The sequence below is a fragment of the Octodon degus genome, unplaced genomic scaffold (assembly GCF_000260255.1).
Source record: "Octodon degus isolate 3935 unplaced genomic scaffold, OctDeg1.0 scaffold00023, whole genome shotgun sequence".
NCBI lineage: Eukaryota > Metazoa > Chordata > Mammalia > Rodentia > Octodontidae > Octodon > Octodon degus.
Genome location: NW_004524599.1, coordinates 13921876 through 13937528, shown reverse-complemented (window position 1 = coordinate 13937528; position 15653 = coordinate 13921876). Strand labels below are relative to the sequence as shown.

The window sequence follows — 15653 nt, the reverse complement described above, 5'->3', positions numbered from 1 at the left end:
TACATAAGGTGGGCCCGCGGGAGTCACCGGGAGCTAGGCCTCTCCGCCGCGTGAGCGCTTTCAAAAGAACAGAAGTGCAACAACGGAGACGGATTCAAACCTGGAAGAGTAAAGATACAAACAAATACATAAGGCAGGCCGGCGGGAGCTAAATTCTCTAATTTGTTATCATTTCCGCCCTATTTGCTTGGAGTTAATACTTGATATGATTTTAGTCATTATAAGTTCACTGAGGTCTGTGACCTCATGTGTGAGCTATGTGGGAAATGTCCTGTGTGCACTTGAAGAATGTGTCTCCAGACCTGCTTATCCCACTGATTATCCAGCACTGTGACTGACTTCTCCACTTGCCACTGAGGTGTCGCTGTCCCCTGCACCTGTGTCATTTGGGGCTTCATATATTTTGTTACTAGATTTTCACTGGAATGCATGCTTGTGACTGTTCCATGTCACACTTCTGTGCTATAGGTCTGGCAGTATGTGTGCTGTTTTATATGATTGCTATTTAGTTACCAGAAGAAAGGAAAAGTACACACTTTCACGGTTATGGAATTTCCTGGTTCTGATTTTCTATGTGGATTCAAATTTCCCTGTGGTTTAACAGCTTCCAGCCTGAAGAATTTCCTCTGCTATTTCTTACAGTGCAGGTCCGCTAGCCACAAAATCTCTTAGTTTATCCAGGCAGTACATTTTTTACAATTGATAAATGTATGTTAACCTAAAATCCAGAGCTTATGGGGAGGTTGTCTTGATACTGAAGATTCTGTGAGTTTGAACACTGACCTTCGCTGTGTCTTGCAGAGTGGCTTCCCTGCCCCATGTTCTCTTCCGTCCCTTCCAGCCCTCCGACTGCTACCATCTCTGTAGTTCTGCCTCTTGCAGATTTGCACAGCATGTGGCCTTTCTCTCACACTGGGTAGAACTGCCACCGTGGCAGCGTCAGCTGCTGGTCTTAGAAGTCGCTGGTGCACAAGGGAGAATTTTCCCAGCAAGGAACTCTTTTCCTCTTGCTGTTTCTCTTTGCCTTTACATTCAGTGTTATAACTATTCTGCGTCTTGTAGATCACTTTGCATTCATCCTACGTGTTGTTTGTGAGTTTGCCTGGCTCTACAAGTTGTCTTTGAATATATGAGATGTTTGCAGCCATTTTTTTTCCCAAAAGTTTTTGTTCCTTTTTCTTTGTCCCTTCTCATTACATACTAGTGTTCCTACACAAGTCCTGTATTTCTTCATCTTTCTGTCTACCTGGTAGGACTCTCTCTGGCTACTTGGTTCTCTGGTAAGGTAGGTGTCCTTTGGCTGCCCTTGTTGTTATTCCCATTTTAAAGAGTACCTTTAAGCTTAAACTTCCCCGCACTGGCTCAGGGAACTGGTTCTCTGCGTCAGCTGGCCTCTCCGCGGGTAGAACTTGGGGCCCTGTGTGTGTGCTGGGCGTGGCCGCCGCTTCTGGGCTCCTCCACTCTGCACCAACTCGACCAGTCCTTGCATGATGAGCCCTGGGCTGTTTGTTCTCAGCCTGCTGCTCCAGAGTAGAGCCCCTGACGGGTAGGGGCTGGAGGAGGAGCCGTGCTGGGCGCCTGTCCCTAGGAGGTGCAGAAGGGGCAAGGGTCTATGTTTCCTACCTCACCCTTGCACTGAGCCAGGCTCACAGGACACGGGGGAAATGGGGAGGTGGGCATGGCACAGATGCCGCCAGTGTTTTCTGTTCTCCCCAAGTGCTGAGTTTTTCCTGCCCTGCATCCTTAGCGCTGTTTGCAGGACCAAGATATTGCCGTGGATATTACCACTGTTGCTGGTGCGCGTGGGTGGGGTGTGGCGCTTCCCCTGGCCCTGCCCCTGCCCCTGCCCCTGCCCCAGAAGTGGGCTTGCACCTGCAGACAAAGCTCTCCGCTGCGGTGTTCTTCACAGCTTTACTGAATGCTCTGGGGGCCCGTGCTTGTGTCCTCCTGAGCATGGAGGAGGAGGCCTTGGAGGCTGTGATGTTCCTCAGTGTGGCTCATGTGGTGTTATCAACAGTTTCCTGCAGAGTCTGGAGCTGTGTGCACTGTAGCAGCGCTCTGTCAGACCTCGGCCATTTGTCTACGTTTCCCTGGGGATGATGGCAAGTCCCACATGTGACCTCTGTGAGTCCTTTTCCCTTTGCATGCTGGATAGTCTAGGTCCTCTCAGTGAGTCAGCAGGCTGGAGGCCCATCTTGGGGACTCATGGCCTTCCACATTCATTTTTAGCAGCCTGGTGTCATTCAGGAGTGTGCCCAGAACTTGAGGGCTAACGCCTGACTTGTGGGCTCACCCTCCTGGTACAACCCATGTGGATGTGGTCTGCCCTAGTTGCTGTCCACTCCAGACTCAGTCTTCTGACACATGAAGCTTGCAAGGCCACGCTCTCTGCCCAAGCTCTGTACCAGCATGAAGGAGTACACCTCCACTTTGAAGCAGGAGCTAGTGAGGCTGCGTTTCTCAGATCCAGTGCTCTCTGGTTTCTGCCTGGGTCTGGTTTTCCTCCAGTGCTTTGAGGGCATTGTGTTTAAATTATCCCTCCACACCTGGCACTGGAGCCACTTGTGCTTTGTAGTGTGTGACTTGGCATTGACCCCTGACCCCCACCCCACCCCCAGCTACTTAGAGCTCAACAGGAAATGGCACTGATGGAGAAGGTGCTAACTACCATTGGAGCTACCTGAGAGTGTGTGCACTGGGGAGCCCGAGTGTCTTTTTATCTTACAGGTACTTCTCCACTCACAGTGGGATTGCCTCTCTGGGAACCCTTTGTAAAGTGAAATAAAACTGCCTTCCACACTCATGCTTGTACAGAGCAGCACAGCCCTCGCCTGCAGAAGGGTGGCTTCCCACGTGGCCCTGGGCTAATCCCAGAGGCTGCCCTCACTGTCACCGCATGCTGGGCCTGCTGCTGAGGCAGCTTAAGGTGTTGTCCTGCCTCAGTTTGCAGAGTGGCAGGTCCTGGAAAGGGGTTGGAACCTAAGGCTCCCAAGAGTGTTGGCCTCAGAGGAAAAACATGGGTGCACAGTTAAAGGGGAGGAAGAGCACTGATTCTGTGCTCCCAGGTGCGTCTTCACTCTAAGGAAATGGACGAGAGGAGCGGTGGTGACCGGGCATGGCGTGCATGCTTCTGTACTGGAAGCTGATTCAGGGGGAACAAAAAACCATTGAGCACAGCTTCCCCCTAAGAGAATCTCTTTATCCTGTGCATTTAAAATTTTTAAACTGTTGCTGCCATGAAATTGATTTATATGGAATTTTCCAGAAATACATCTTTTAACTTAAATTGAAATGCTTGTACTCTATTCATAGCAATTCAGAAGTGAAGGAGCAGGGCAAAACCCACTTTAAAGGCTCTCCTCACTCCATTCTAGACTGGACTTGTTCACGCTGCCCTGACATGAAGTTTTGACTCAGGAGATCCGTTAGGTGTGAAATCTGCCTCCTGATAAATCAAGGCCTTTCTGTTCTTAAGCCTTTCTGCATGGAAGCAGTAACGTGTGTTTAATTTTAGGCTGTTCTGTAGTGAGGGGTTTAAGTCTGTTTCTCAAACAGATACATTGGAGAATTTGTCTTGTATTTTTCAACAAGGTAACCTACAGTTGTATTCAATCTGCCTGCATTATTTTGGAGTATTAGAATTAGGTGCACTATCATGCCTTCCTTCATAACCTGTAACTTTGACAAAAATGATCCTGATGCATTTGATGATTGATGGATTTAGACCAGTGCATCCCTGCTTAGAGGGCTGCTGCTCCTGGGCCAGTCACACACTGCCGCGAAGAAAGCAGGCTGATCAGGTGTCACAGCACATTCACGTATTTATTTCTGCAATCACACACGTGGTTGTTGTGTGTCAAGTATTTTTTCTTCATGTGAGTTGTAAAAGATCTCAGTCATACATAGAATGTTAAAGTAGTAGAATGTGTCACTGTACTAATGTCTTCTAAGGCAAAGGTGTGTGAATTTGTAGATTTGGTACAGGTTGTATCAGTCATTACATTCAGAGATTAATAACAACTTCCTTTAAAGATGTTAGTAAAAATTAAAGCCAAGATTGCAAGGTAAATGACCTCGCCATTCTAGGCCACTTCGTCATGATAAACCATCTCTTTAGTTTTAACTGAGTGCTTCAGAGTAACACAGTGCCCGTCATAAGAGTGCTCCACCAGGCAGTTCCGAAGCACACACGTCCTCAGTCCTTCTAGTCTGTCACCCACAGCTTGTCACCAAAGAACAACCTAGCACAAGGCTGCGGGTGGCCAGTGCTGCAGGAGCCGAGGTTGTGAAGCTCATTTTTCTAGTTTCATTGCTGATAACCAAAAGTTTACTTGCATGTAAAGGAAGGATGTAGTTTTGAGTTTACATTACCAATTACATTTCCTGTGACCAGTTATTATTGTCATTTTTAGAATTTATTTTGAACCGGTCCATACCCACCTAAGAATGTGCATGTGGGCTAGGGAGATAGCTCAGTGGTATATGCGCCTGCCTGAGAAGCTCAAAGACCTGAGTTATTTTTTTATTTTGTTTTGTTTTGGCAAACTGGGGATTGAATTTAGGCCCTTGAGCTTGCCAGGGAAACACTTCTTCTACTGAGCCATCTCCCTTGTTTTTAATGTATTTAGTGTAGGATCTACAGGTTCTCACTACACAAATTGGACTCATAGTGATTCTCCTGTATTCAGCCTCCCAGTCGCTGGGATTACAGGCAGGCACCACCACGCCCAGGGTGGGGCCAGCAAGGGACCTGAGTTTGATTCCTGGTACCACATGCCATGCCGGCCCTGGCATCCAGGCGCAGCATGTGGGCCCCAGAACTGGGCGTGGTGGCGCATACCTATAATCCCAGCACTGAGGAGCCTGTGATGACAGGAGGATCCCTAGGAGTCCAGGCTGTGCAGCAAGAGCCTGCACCAAATAAACAATGTACATGTGAACAGTGCAGTGTAATGGTTTGATACATGTATTCCGTCCACATATTCTGAGCATTTTGCTTGACGTCATTTCAAGGATATTGACAAAATTCTAGGATTTCTGTCACCATTTTATTTCCAGATGGTTGAGGAAAAAAGATCACTGTCGTGATCTGTGGTGCTTTTCATTATTGTGACGTTTTCATGTTAAACTTTGCTTCTCTTGAATAATAAGGTCCTTTGGGGTTTGTTGCTCTTGTTTACCTGTTTTTTTGGGTTTGTTTCTGTATACACAGGTTGAAAGGATTGTTGACAAAAGGAAAAACAAAAAAGGGAAGACAGAGTACCTGGTGCGGTGGAAGGGCTACGACAGTGAGGACGACACATGGGAACCCGAGCAGCACCTGGTGAACTGCGAGGAGTACATCCACGACTTCACCCGGCGCCACTCGGAGAAGCAGAAGGAGGGCGCGCTCACCCGGACCAACAGGACCTCTCCCAACAATGCCAGGAAGCATTTTTCCAGGTCCACCAACAGCAGCTTCTCCAAGGCCTCCCCGAAGACACTTGTGATCAGCAAGGACCCGGACTCCAAGAGCAGCACACTGCTGGCTGCCAGCCAGAAGTTCAGGAAGAACACAGCCCCCTCCCTGTCCAGCCGGAAGAACATGGACCTTGCCAAATCAGGTATCAAGATCCTCGTGCCTAAGAGCCCCATTAAGAGCAGGACTGCAGTGGATGGCTTTCCAAACGAGAGCCCTGAGAAACTGGACCCCATCGAGCAGGGTCCCGAGGACACGGTGGCACCAGAAGTGGCAGCAGAGAAGCCTGTGGGAGCTTTGTTGGGCCCTGGTGCGGAGCGAGCCAGGATGGGGAGCAGGCCCCGAATACACCCACTGGCACCCCCGGCGTCAGGCCCGGTGACTGCAGCCATGGCCACGGGCTTGGCCGTTAATGGGAAAGGTGAGTGTGCAGGCGGGCAGTGCCGGGGCGGGGTCCTTCCCTGGAGAAGGCCCTGCCTCGCCCTCAGGTTTGGGGATAGGTGCCAGGGTCTGCTGGACCCCAGGGAGATCTTGCCGATCCTTTCTTTCCTGGAGGTCTCAGGTGTCTGGTTCTGTGTGCCATCCACAGCTGTGCCACCGTGTTGACCACTCTCAGTAGCGTCCTCTCTCAACAGGTGACAGTCCATATTGTTTTGCAGTGAGTTTGTTTTAAAGCCAGTTGCCTTTCTCTTCCTCTGTCTGGGTGTCATATTAAGAGCCACCTGCAGCTTGCTAGGGCAGTACAGAAGCCAGGCTCCTTATTTTGTGCTCCCCATTGGAACAATCCGGGAAGTGTGTTTCAGAGAGGGCAGCATTTGCCTGATGGCGCCCGGGGCGGAGTCTGCTCGGTTGCATTTGCTCCCTGTGCAGCCGGAGGCGCAGGGCACTCAGCACCTGCATGGCCCTCAGCGCCCAGGACTCCCCTACCCCTTCCCCCGACACCTGCTGGCCAGCTGCTTGTAAAGAATTCTGTTCCTCGTTTCCCTCCCACTAAGCCCTCCTGGCCCCGCCCACTTTGGGCCTTGGGATGTCTCTCACCGTAGTGTGTGTGTGTGTGTGTGTGTGTGTGTGTGTGTGTGCGCGTGCGCGCGCGCTTGTGTGCATGGCTAGAGCTTGAGCCTGGGCCTTGTGCACGCCCAGCAGGCCCTTACTACGACACCCGGGCCCTGCTGGAGCTGTCCTGAACTCTCTGCTCTGCCTTTCTCAGCCCCAGCCATTTTGTCAGCCTCTCTCAAGCCCCCGCCGTGCCTCAGGCAGCAGGGCTGACCCTCACCTTCCTCCATCTTGGCACAGGCAGCTGCTCCCTCTTCCTCGTGTGCTCACAAGCTCCAGTTTGGCTTAGGGCCCCACACCCCAGACCCCTTTTTCCTCCTTGCCTGTGCTGTTGGTTGGGCCCCAACATTTCAAGCCCAGCTCACTATTAGTAAAACAAGCCAAAACTAACTGGTGTTAGTTTGTTGAGGGTGCTGCTTTGCTCCCGAGACGCAGTTCTGACAGCTGTGCTGCAGTCGTGGTCAGGTGCTCACCTTGGGCTAGGTCCTGGCAATGCAGCAAAATCGGGCATGAAATGGTTTTGCAGTTTCTCTTTGATGGGAGACGCCTGTGTTTTGGAGCTTCCCTGACACATACTTGACCCACATGCTGCCATCCTTCTATCCGCTTTGTCCCCACCTGGGACATGTGACCTGTTGACAGGCATGTTTCCCTTGTCTGCCTGCTCACGGCAGCACTGCTTATGGGTCAGGTTCTCCTTTGGTTTTGCACAGTACTATGACTTGAACCCAAGGCCTCATGCACGCTAGGCATATGCTCTACCACCACACTCCAGCCCAGCCATGTGGTTCTCTTTGTTGGGCAGAAGTTCAGAGATGGCATAGACTTCATAAGTCACCCAGTGGCACATCAGGGTCTGCAGCCTCTGCCACACAAGGGGCGTCTGCATCTGTACTGATGGCACACGGCCAGGCACTATGACTTCTGTCTGGAGTCTTCAGGGCCACACTCAAACCTCTGCCAGCTTTTGTGTGGCTTGCAAACAAAGAGTGTTTCTCACATTTTCCAGTGACAGAAAAGCATCAAGAGGAGCATTTGCTAACCCACGACGATGTAAGCAATTGCAGCCTGTGTGCCCTGCGCAGAGCTTGAGCGGAGCACAGCTACATTCCCTCTTGCCCTGCTGTACCTGGCCGCTATCCTGCTCCACACCCAGGAATCATGGCAGTGGCTCCGAGCTGGCCAACCCATGCTGTAGGGCACTGTCATGCCTGGGCTTTCTCTTTAAGGCTGGCGGCATAAAAGGCTTCAGTAGACCTGTGGCCCCTTCCGGAGTGCAGGTTCTGTATGTGCGTTCTCTGAAGGAACCTGTGGTTTCAAAACTGACTCAAGGCTATGAACCCAAGGGTCTGGCTTTGATTGCTCTCTGCTTCCAGTGCTACCTTCCCCTCCTCCCTCCGGTACATCCAAATCAGCTGCATCCCACTAAGTTCACACACTTGCTTTCACAGAAGGCAACAGGCCTTCGCCTTTCCCGCATGAGGAGGGTGAACCGCACAGCACTGGGCATGCCACATATGTGCGAGGCTCTGGGTTCAGTCCCGAGCATAGCGTATGTGCATCAATCAGTATCAGTCAGATTCTGGTTACATTTAAACGAACACCCATAAGGGTAGCCTTATTAAACCAAAAAGGACCTGTAGGCCTAGAACCTTCATGACTACCTGGGCCTCTGATAGCACTGTTTGGCCAGAGTGGCTGTGTGTTCCAGCGTGGTTTCTCCAGGCGGCTGCCTCTCGCTCACTCCTCACTGGCTGCCGGACGTGGAGCTCCCCTGTCCTGTGTGCTGCTGAGGCTACCATCTCCACGCACAGGGAAACGGCCACGTAGGGATGCTTTTAGAACAGGGTGGTGGCCCTTGTAGCCCATGTTATAGCAGGCTTACAGGTTCATATGGAAAATAAAAGGATGCCTCATTCCCCAGGGCCTCTCCAGAAGGAAGGAGATGGTGACTCCAGTAGGGGGTCCCTGCAAACTTGGGATCAGCCAAGAGGTGTCATTGCTCTTCAAGTTACAAGCCTGGGGAAAGACACGCCTGGGCACGGGGTGGGTGCTCTCTGCAGGCGAGGGTCATCCTTGTGGCTCCTGTTGCTGGCCAGAAGCAGCAGAAGAGGGAGCAAGAGGGAGTAGGCCTGGGCACACTCCAGGAAGCCGTGTGTCCTCTCTAGAGTGGGGAGAGCTGATGCTCAATTTCTGGTACATGTTGGCCCACGCTCATTGGTTTTTAAGGCAGCTGTTTGTTCTTACTTTCCAGATTAATGTTAGAGCTACATAAGGAAACATTTGTTTTTCCAAAACTGAAGCAGATACTGGCGGCATTGGTGGGAAGTGAACCACCTCCTATTCAGAACGTTCGCCCTGTGCTCCAGGGACATATTTTGCCACCAAAAACAGAAATTTGAACTCTGTGAGCCAAAAGAGGGAATATCTCTGAGATATTTTAATTCGCTTGTAATGATTTTTATAGACTAATAGTGTATGTGTTCAGTTTTTAACTCAAACATTTTTCAAAAATGACTATCTTGCTTTACTCAGAAATGACGAATTCAAAAGTGTCACCAATGCAGCTTATTTCTGCTTGTATCAGTAAGCTGCTGGTGATTTATTGCTCTCTTGACTGCTTAATGAATTAATCTCATGAAAGAAGAATTCCATTTAAAACTGGATTATCTTGACCCTGTTCTTCATGAACTCAGATAATGTAATTGGTCACCATTTCCACAAGTAGGACATTTGAGAAAATGCAATTATTAGCAAACTTAAAAAAGAAGCAGGTGTTAGTTAACCTTACCAGCGTGGTCATGCAGGGTTGGCCACCAGACCTCGCAGCCGAGGCTAGAAGGCACAGGGAGGAGGGGCGCGAAAGCTGGCAGCACACCTTCCATCCTGGGCATCTCAAGTGCGTGCCTCGGAGAAAGAGCTCGGGGCAGCTTGGTTGCTTCTGAGTGATTTTTTCTCAGCAAGATTAGGAACAGAGCTGGGCGAGGTGGTGTGTGCCTGTGATCCCAGCACTCAGGAGGCTGAGGCAAGGGGATTTCTGTTAGTTCAACACCAGCCTGAACTAACAAGACCCAGTCTCCAAAAATAGAAGAAGGGACAAAGGCCCCTGCTTGTTCCTCTGTGGTTGTCAGGGAGGTGTAGTGACCACATGAACAGCTTCCTCTAGAGAGAGGGCCCTGGCTTCACAAGCCCATCCAGGGATGAAGGCTCTGAAACAAGCCCTAAGAAAGCTGAGAAGCCCAGTGGCTAGCAGTCTGCCATGCAGTAGGGCCACGAGGGGAATGTCCACCTGAAAATAGGGACAAATGTGAGGCCATGTTAATGCAGAAAGCAAGGGAAGGAGTGTGTGAATTTGATGGCAAGCTCTCCATTTGAAACCAGCAGGTGCGAGGCACCGCCTGTGTGGAGACCCCTCTCGAGACCTGTGTGGGTTTCCGCACCAGGAGCACAGCTGCTTACGTGGGCGGAGAGCGCAGGGGAAGTGTCCAAGCTGGGAAAGTGGGCTTCTCTCAGCTCATTCTGAAGCTGTCCCTGGTTGTCCGTGGGCAGCACTGTGTACCCCCATGGCGGGTGGGTGCCTCTGCTACCCGAGAGGCCCTGCTGGCCCTTGGATGGGGCTGAAGGGTCTAGTGCCAGTGCTCATTGCGTGCATCTTGCTGAAGCCATGGACAGGAGTGCTACTGCTGTATGAGGTGGGCTGTCCTGAGCAGCTCAAGTCCGTAACGCCCTTGAGGTGTGGACATGTGCCAGTCGGTATTTTGCCAGTTGTTGATGTCTAACCAAAGCCTTTTTAAAAAGTTGTCCTCATATCTCCTGCTCATTGGAGGTGCCCGGGCCTGGGGTAGGAGGGCTGTTCTGTGTAAAGTATACCTGCAGTGCATCATTTACTGTAAAAGATAAGCTTCTATTCTATAAGTTTGTCTCCTGTTTTGTATAAAAAGTATGGGTGAGGAGGAAGAAAGCATTTCCCTGTCTTCTAGTGTTCAGCATTGGGGGCCTGTGAATTACACTGACAAGGACAGATAAGCAGAAGGAAAAGGCATTTACATTTAGTAGATGTTTGTAATTTCATGTGCAGGACCAGGGCACAGAAAAGAGAAAGCCCTAAGAAGTAGTTAGGGTTCAGCGCTTATATTCCATTTTAACAAAGAACGTTGAATGGTGGACTGTGTACAGACAAAGGAGGAGAGGCTTCCAGAGGTGTTAGCTGGTAAAAATACAAGTATGTGTGCAAACCATTGAAGAAACAGGCACTTTTTAGTAAGGTTTATTTATGCAGACATCTCAGCTGCATCTCTCCAGGGGTGGAGTCTTTTCCTGGTGCTGAAGGGGAGACACTGTTGTAAATGGAAACCTGCACCATGCTTGGAGGCGGCAGGGGCGGGTGGGCGGGAAGAGCGATCTTCCATCTGTTGCGTCTTAATTGCCTTCACCTCAGCATAATCCTTCCACTACAGCCTCAGGGTTTCGGTGGCCTGTTCTGATCTCTGCCCCTATCTGATTCCCTTAGGAAGTAAACCCAGCAAGCTCCTCCAGCACCGGTGAAGTGCCAGGCCAGCACTTGGGCATCGTACTCAATTGGACACACCCATATGCCCCAAGGTCCCTGGAGCTGGTACATAAATTAGGTGAAAGCCACAGCTAGAGACCTTGCTAGTACCCCTATAAACAAATTATTTTATTGTCATTACAGCTGCAGAACTGCTGGCATAAATCTTGTTTTACACAGAAGTAGTTCACCAATGCCACAAGTGTTCACACAAGTCATTTAGAAAAATCCTTGGGGGGGTAGAGTGTGAAAGCCGATCATCGCCTCCCGCCCCTGAATGCTGCCTGCCCCAGAGAGAGGATGAGGAGTTCGCTGTGTTCTGTCAGCCCTTCTGTGCATTTGAACTCTTTAATATGAGCTCAGACTCCATCAATTTTTATGCTCCATGTAAATAATGATTTCTTATTCATGGCTAAGTCACTAACTAGACGCAGAAGCCCTGTGTGCGCCTCCGTGGCCTCACCACCTGCTGCCCTCCTTTCTCACTCCGTTCCCTCCTCTACAATGTATTTATGACCCTTCTGTATGTGTGCAGTCATTTTCTCCAAAACTGTTTGAGAGTTGGCAGCTTGCTATTGTAAACGGCAGCAAAATGTAAGAGCTGTAATTGATTAAGAATTTGTTAAGCGTTGCCAAATTGCTGTCTAAAAGCCATAAAGATTGTGATTTCCCATTTACCTGTCCTTAACCAACATTTTTTTTGAGACAAGTTCTCACTATTCAGTTCAGGTGGGCCCGGGCTCACAGCCTTGAACTGGCTTTGAATAAGGCAGTCCTCCTGCCTCAGCCTCCCAAGTGCTGGTATTACAGGTGTGTGCCACCATGCCCAGCCTGTTTTAATTTTAAAATAGGTGAACTTTTCAGATTAATTGGAAATGTGCACTTATTTTTGTTATGTCACTATGTATGTCCCTTGCCTGTCTTTCCATTAAGTGGAGTAACTTGTCAAAGTGTGGAGATTCCAGAGTGCGTGTCCTTAAGGGACAGCACATCTTGTCTGTGCACTGGAGCACTGGTGTACAGGCTTCAAAGGGGTCACTGTCTACAGGCCTCTGACCCAGTCATGGGCTGACAGCGCCAGGACAGGGCTGGCGAATCCCTGCCCTCGGTGTCTAGAAAGCGCCTAGCTAATTTGCTTTGATGTCCTGGTTCCTACTCAGTATGAATGTGCCAAAGGGTATTGCTTTAATTCTAGGTTTCAAGAAGTATAATTTAAAAGAAATTTGGATTCCTTAGATCAGATGTCAAAAAAGAAATACTTGTAATTGCTCCTTTTGAGCTTTATTTTTTTTTATTTTTTTATGTTTTTGAGCTTTAATATAGGGCAGAACAAAAAGTTACATTTTTGTGGTTAAATTTTCTTTTTCTATAACATTTGCTGTTGTTACTCACGTACTGGAGGAAGCTGACCATGTTATAAATCTCATACATCTCCATTCCCATTTTCCTCACTCTTCTGCAGCAGTACAAAACTTCTTGAACATTCCAGGGATATCGGTGCCCCGAGGATGAAGGCGGCTGGATAGTGCACACGGACAGCCTGTCTCCCCTGGAGCATTCCATTCTGTCCCTCTGCTCTGTCTTCAGTTCCTCTGGCATTCTTCCTCCTCATTTAGAGAACCCTTCGTTTATAGCTGAGACTAGTTGTGAAAGAGGAAGTGATTGGATAAAGCTCAGTGAGTTGGTGGGAAGGCAGGGTCTACGTTAGAACCTACTTCTGTCTTCCACCTGATTCTGCTGTGCTGCGGGGTGGTGGCGGGTGACAGCAGTGTCACTGCTGTGAGCGATGCATGAGTCAAGACCTTGTTCCATCTTGGGTGAGCGCAGCTGTACTCAGTTTGGGTCAGACAGTGGAATGTTGCTGGAGTGGCCAAGGTCCAGCGCAGGTGGACCTGGGGCCTGGAAAGCCACTGTTGCTTCCACACGGACATCTGGACCGGCACCCTGGCCTCACAGCACCCAGCCAGAGGTCCCGAGGGAGATCAGCATCACCTCAGCTCCAGCGTAGAAGCGGGTAGGGCACCTGAGGGAATCCAGGGCCAGTGACGGTGGCCACAGATGCAGGGGCTGGGCACACCTGGCTGGCAGAAGTCGGCGGTGGGTCTCGGTTACAGCCAACACATACACTTAGCAGGTACAGCTTTGCAGAGTTAGAGAACAGACGTCCTGAGCATTTAACACCTTCAAGTGATGTCCCATGTCAGCTTTGGGGAGTCCTTTCCATCCGCGCCCGGTCCCCATAGCTGAGTGCCGCTTCTCACCAGGAACCTGGGCTTTCTATTTGTCTTTTTATTTTCTACTCTTGGTTCTGTATCAGCTGTGCCTCCTCTTGTGGTCCTGCTGTTAGGGGCCTGCCACTGCCTCTGTCCCCTTCCTGATGTGCTCTGTCACCTTTTGCCAGGCAGTTGCATTGACTCCCAGTGAAGAACAGCTATTTCAAAAGCATATCAGAACTCTCTGAAGGAAGATGCTGGTCATAAAGTCCCCCATGGCTCCTTTGCTATGTGGAGAAACAGTGTGGCTCAGACACCTGTACCGGGGGATAAGAACTTGATTCCTGAAGAATCTCTGGAAAAATAAATTCATGGGCATCGTTCTAAGAAATGTGGTATAAAAGAAGCAGTAGTTGTAGTCAGAAGCTGCGTGTGGCCGAAGAACAGTAGCAGACGCACAGACGAGTCCAGGATTGCACAGAATCCCGAACTGCACAGAGTATAGTTTTACTGGGTCTAAAGCTGTGGTCACATGGGGGACAGAAATGTGGTCCAGGGTAGCAGCAGGACCAGTGGATCCCTCTGGTTTGCATCTGGGGAAGGAGCGTCTGCACTGGGAAGTGCAGTCACTGTGTCCACACCAAAGTGTGTCAGCTTATTATCGCAAATGGACAGCAGAGCCCTCAGGCACGCTGACAGCAGCAGGGTCTGCTCCTAAAGCTCCACATGCCGCTCTCCTGGCTTGGCTCATGCAGCATGTGCTGGACACGGCCTGGGGCCTCTCAGGGCACCCTCCAGGATACACGGATTCCTTGGCATTCTAGATGGGCAGAAATGGGGAGGCATTGTGGCAAGTGTGCTGATCATCTTCGAATCTCAGCGTGGTACAGTGACGATTCAGGTGTGTGCACAGGAATGCGCTGGTGGAGGAATTGCTGCCCGCCCTTACGTGGTTAGTGCCTGTGCTCTCAGTGTGGGAAGGGTGATTGGTCTGGGTAGCTGGGAGAAGTCCAAAGAGGCCAGGAGAGTTCTGCATGTGGGCAGGGGTGAAGTGGTTCTGGGGCTGAATGCTTCTGTGCGTTGGTGGTGAGCGACGTAGCCTGATGTGGGGGCGCCCAGGAAGCAGCTAGATGGGTGCTCGGGGTGCCCCCACTCCAGAGCTCGTGTTCTCTGCAGGAACAGCCAGCCAGCAGGGCTGGGCCAGCGCCTTGGACCTGTGGTCCTCGGAAAGGAGATCCCCTCTGCGTGTGATCCCACGGTTCCCCCCATCATCTCACCCGCAGTGCCCACAGCAGAGCCCCGAGCCCTGTGTGCCACCCGCACGTGCCCTCTCCTACCCGCGTCCTGACCCCGGCCTCCTCACTGCAGCCCAGCCCCTCCTCCTCGCCCCTGATCAGCCAGCCTGTCTGCTCTGGAGATTTCCCCAGATGTCAGAGCCACAGCCCTCCGCCTCCAGCTGCACCTAGAACCCCACACAGACCGCCCTGCTCCCTCCTCTTGGGCAGTAATGCGCTAAGGAGGAGCCCAGCTGAAGGCGATGGGCCCGCTGGCCACACCCTGATCCCACTCTGTCCTGGAGACCCATTTCTTCCTAAGCCCAGGCCGTGCCCGCTGTCCTCCCCACAGGTGACTCGGCCCTATTTCACAGAGAGAAACGGGTTTGAGGTGCAGGGCGCTTCGGCCTGCCTCCATCTGCACGATCCCTGTCCTATCTGCTCTCCTGCCAGCCTTCTGGTTCCCCAGCCCCCTCTGGGTTCTGGTTTCCTGGGAATCTCCCTGCCTTATGAATCCACTCTGCCCAGCACCCTGCTGGCTCACCTTGCTCTGCAGGTGCTGGGCCATTGCCTTGCTCAGCCGCCCGAACTGTCACCACGGCCTCCTGTGTTGGCCTCTCTCACTTTCTCCTTCCCTCCCCTGTTACAGCTTTGGGGCTCGAACTTGGGCTCACAGGTGCTGGTGTGCGCCCTACCGCTGAGCGACATCCTAGGCCCAGTTATCCAGTCGTTTGTGTTTTATTTCTGTTCATGACGAGACAGGATCTCAGTTGTTACCTTCTGTCTCTGAGCTTCATTTTGCCATGTGCACATGCGGCCGAGCTCCGTGTCCCTCAGTCCCTGGCCTCCGGCTTGCTGTCTTGTGGCTCATCTGTGCTGATCGAGCCAGGTCCCTTCCTCGAGAAGTCAGCGCCCCGCTGGGTGTGGCACCAGCACAGCTCTTCGTTCCTTCCGCATCCTAGCTCTCGTGAGTGATAACGCTGAATATGGGGGCCATTGGGCCGTGAGCCCCTGTTTTCAGTTCTTTGGCTGAGTACCCTGAATACAATCCTGGGCCCTGTGGACACTTTCTGAGGAACCTCCTCGTGCTGTGAAGCAGCCGCACC

General features: G+C 51.1%; 1 protein-coding gene across 1 annotated transcript in view; it reads left to right on the top strand.

Annotated features, from left to right (window-relative positions):
• The first annotated feature begins 2409 nt into the window (after nt 1-2409).
• Nucleotides 2410-15653, top strand: part of Cdyl (chromodomain Y like) — a 62101-nt gene continuing 48857 nt past the window's right edge. The window contains exons 1-2 of the mRNA XM_004628454.2: nt 2410-2445; nt 5213-5879. Of these exons, the coding sequence (XP_004628511.1) occupies nt 2410-2445; nt 5213-5879 (703 nt within the window). The remainder of the gene's footprint in view (nt 2446-5212; nt 5880-15653) is intronic.